The sequence below is a fragment of the Gavialis gangeticus genome, unplaced genomic scaffold, assembly GCF_001723915.1.
Source record: "Gavialis gangeticus isolate Ggan-Ray unplaced genomic scaffold, GavGan_comp1, whole genome shotgun sequence".
Taxonomy (NCBI): Eukaryota; Metazoa; Chordata; order Crocodylia; family Gavialidae; genus Gavialis; species Gavialis gangeticus.
Window position 1 is genome coordinate 61,468,708 of NW_017728995.1, and position 2,617 is coordinate 61,471,324.

Genomic DNA, 2,617 nt, shown 5'->3' on the forward strand with positions numbered 1-2,617 from the left:
TCTGCTCAGGTCCCTTTCAACCCTACTAACTATGAAACTACTATGAAAATTAAGCAAAGGCAAGGCAAGCCAGGTTTAAATCTAAGAGGGCCCACTAAATAGTTTGCACCTATTTAAGTACATTTTAAAGTATTCTTCAATTAACTTTGTTGTTAACCAGGCCCAAGAGGTACCACACAAACTGAAGTTCAGATTCAGGCACGCCCAGCAGCTTTCCAACAGTCTACCACAGGGTCATCATCCACCTAGTGTTCTGACCTGTTGTTTTGCTCAAGGTCTGTATCTTCCTACTTAAGCTGCTTAACAGAGGAGGTCGTGTCTCTGTGCTTCACTTCCATGGAGCCCTTCCAATCTCCCTTCTCTCCCCCTGGCAGTTCGATGCCACTATGAACCAAGTTCCTGAAGTTGCCCAGCCCATTTCCTGCCTTATGGGCAAGAAACTGACACTGGTTTGCTGACATAACTCCTCAACTTGTTGCTGGATCTTGGCTAACAGGCCAGCTCCCAATTGGTGCATCTCCTGTGATGCAAAATGAAAACCCATTCATCCAGCTTCTCTCTCGTCCCCATTCTATACTGTCATCCAATTTAACTCACAACAGGCACCATCAATATACCTCCCTTTCCACACCTCTCTGGTACACTGCTTCTCTTTTTCCAGCTTTACTTCATCTCCTTCCCATACTTACATTTACCTTTTCTTTCTTCCCTTTCCCAAGACTTTGTCCTCTGAACTCTGCAAACAGCTTTCTCTGCCCAGAACTGGCTTACTAACTAACGGTATCCCTGCTTTAACAGGTGGCCATTTTTTTCCTTGCTTATCCCTTCACCTTTAAGCTCCCTTTTGGTCCTTATGTACAGGTTCTGCACTTTCTCTATCTGCTGTCTTATCTTTCTCCTCCTGGCTTACACCCAAGTTCTTTAGCTCAGTTAGTACAGCCCAATGCAATTTCACTAGACACAATATCTGGAAAGTTTTATCTTCAGTCAGGTTCAGGCACAAACCATTCCTACCTGACCGTTCAGCTGCTTTGTGACGTTTACTTGGATGAGCAACTGAAATCTCCTCATAGTCGGGGTCTTTCTCCTCAATCACTCTCTTGATTCCAGACATGTTGGCGTTACTGTTTCACTGAGAAGGAAATACAAAAAAATTAACATCAGAATTACTCAGAGAAATACTAAGGCTTCAGGGCTCACGTGACATAAAAGGAAAAGACTGCCTTCCAACTCATAAGAGGAAGGCTATACCATGAATGACTACTGCTCCTATTACTCTGTACTATCAAAGTGCTCAGTGTTTCTAAAACTCACGTGGTTCCCCTTCTGAACTTTGGTACGTTATCACTCGATCCAGAAGTTTAATTCTACCTCCAGCTTTGTTCCTCTCCACAAAACTACACAGTGGTGCCTTTTTAAAAAAGTGAACCAACAGTTGAAAAGTAAGGCTAGAAAGAATAAATGATCAATCCTATCACTAAAGAGCAGTGCAAGCTGACCTGCAAATGTGTCATATCTCTTACCTAGAAGGAACACTTCCATGTGTGCAGGGAAACCTAAAATTCATGCATCCTCCACTCCCCCCAGTCCTCTTTTCCAAACTCTGCTGACAAAGTACCAGTTGTCATGCATTTGCAATAGGGAAGCCCTATGAATCAGGAGTCTGAAATACGTGAGTCTGCCTCTCTCTCCCCATCACACCATACATTGATCATGACTACTTGAAAGGAGAGACTCCACGTTCTGTTTCCAGCCCTCAGCGGTGTCAGGATACCTCAAAGCTTAGCAAATATCCAAACGTTGTTTTGTCAACACTTAACTCTGGGGAGACTAAGATTCATATCTGCCCAAGAATCAGTTGGCAAAACACCACTACCTAATCACACGAGTGATTTCAGCCAGGGCACCATGGCCTGAAGAGCCTTTCAAGGGTGCCGCACAATGATAGTGCCGTTAGGTCTGCAACCACAATTCACAAGATAAATCCAGAGATTTCAAAGGGGAATCAACAGCACTAAAACACACTCTGACCCAGCGTGGTCTTTCTGAGGGCTCTGCAACAGAAGCATTGCTGGACCATTTGTCTGTAGTCACAAAACGAGCAAGAGCAAAGAGCTGGCACCTCTGGAGGGCTGCTGATGAGAAACGCTCAACTGAGAACCGCTGCTTGGGGCTCTGGCTAGCCTGCCACATACAGAGATTCATTTTTGAACTGGGGGAGAGTCACCCTGGAGCAGCTGGGCCCCAACCGGGCAAACGAGGTGCGCAGAGACCCGCCACTAGGAAAGGGAAGGAACATGGCAGGGGAGGCCCAACGGAGACAACACGGAAAGAAAAGCGCTGTTGTTAGGCCCCCGCACTCGACCCCGTGGGCGCCGACCCAGGATCCAGAGTGGCTCCAGCTCAGCCCCACGCCGGGGCCGGCCCCACCTGTGCAGCCCAGATCCGCAGCTGGGCCCACCTGCCCACCGGGGACAGGCGCGTGGTGCCGAGCACTGGCCGCCCAGGCAGGCGGGGCTTTGTCTGCCACCAGCCCTCGCCCACGCGGCCCTTCTCGAGGCGGGGGCGGGGCGGCCCCGGGGCTCCCCACCAGCCGCGCCCGCACGTGACCGGCCCG

The 2,617-nt window shown here is 48.9% G+C and overlaps 1 protein-coding gene across 5 annotated transcripts in view; it reads right to left on the reverse strand.

Annotated features, from left to right (window-relative positions):
• YEATS2 (YEATS domain containing 2) overlaps positions 1-2,617 on the reverse strand; it is a 91,161-nt gene that overhangs the window by 80,244 nt on the left and 8,300 nt on the right. For all 5 annotated transcript variants that reach the window (XM_019503701.1, XM_019503699.1, XM_019503698.1 and 2 more), the window contains exon 2: positions 1,015-1,132. In XM_019503701.1, coding sequence (XP_019359246.1) covers positions 1,015-1,114 — 100 coding nt within the window. In that variant the 5' untranslated portion in view covers positions 1,115-1,132. The remainder of the gene's footprint in view (positions 1-1,014; positions 1,133-2,617) is intronic.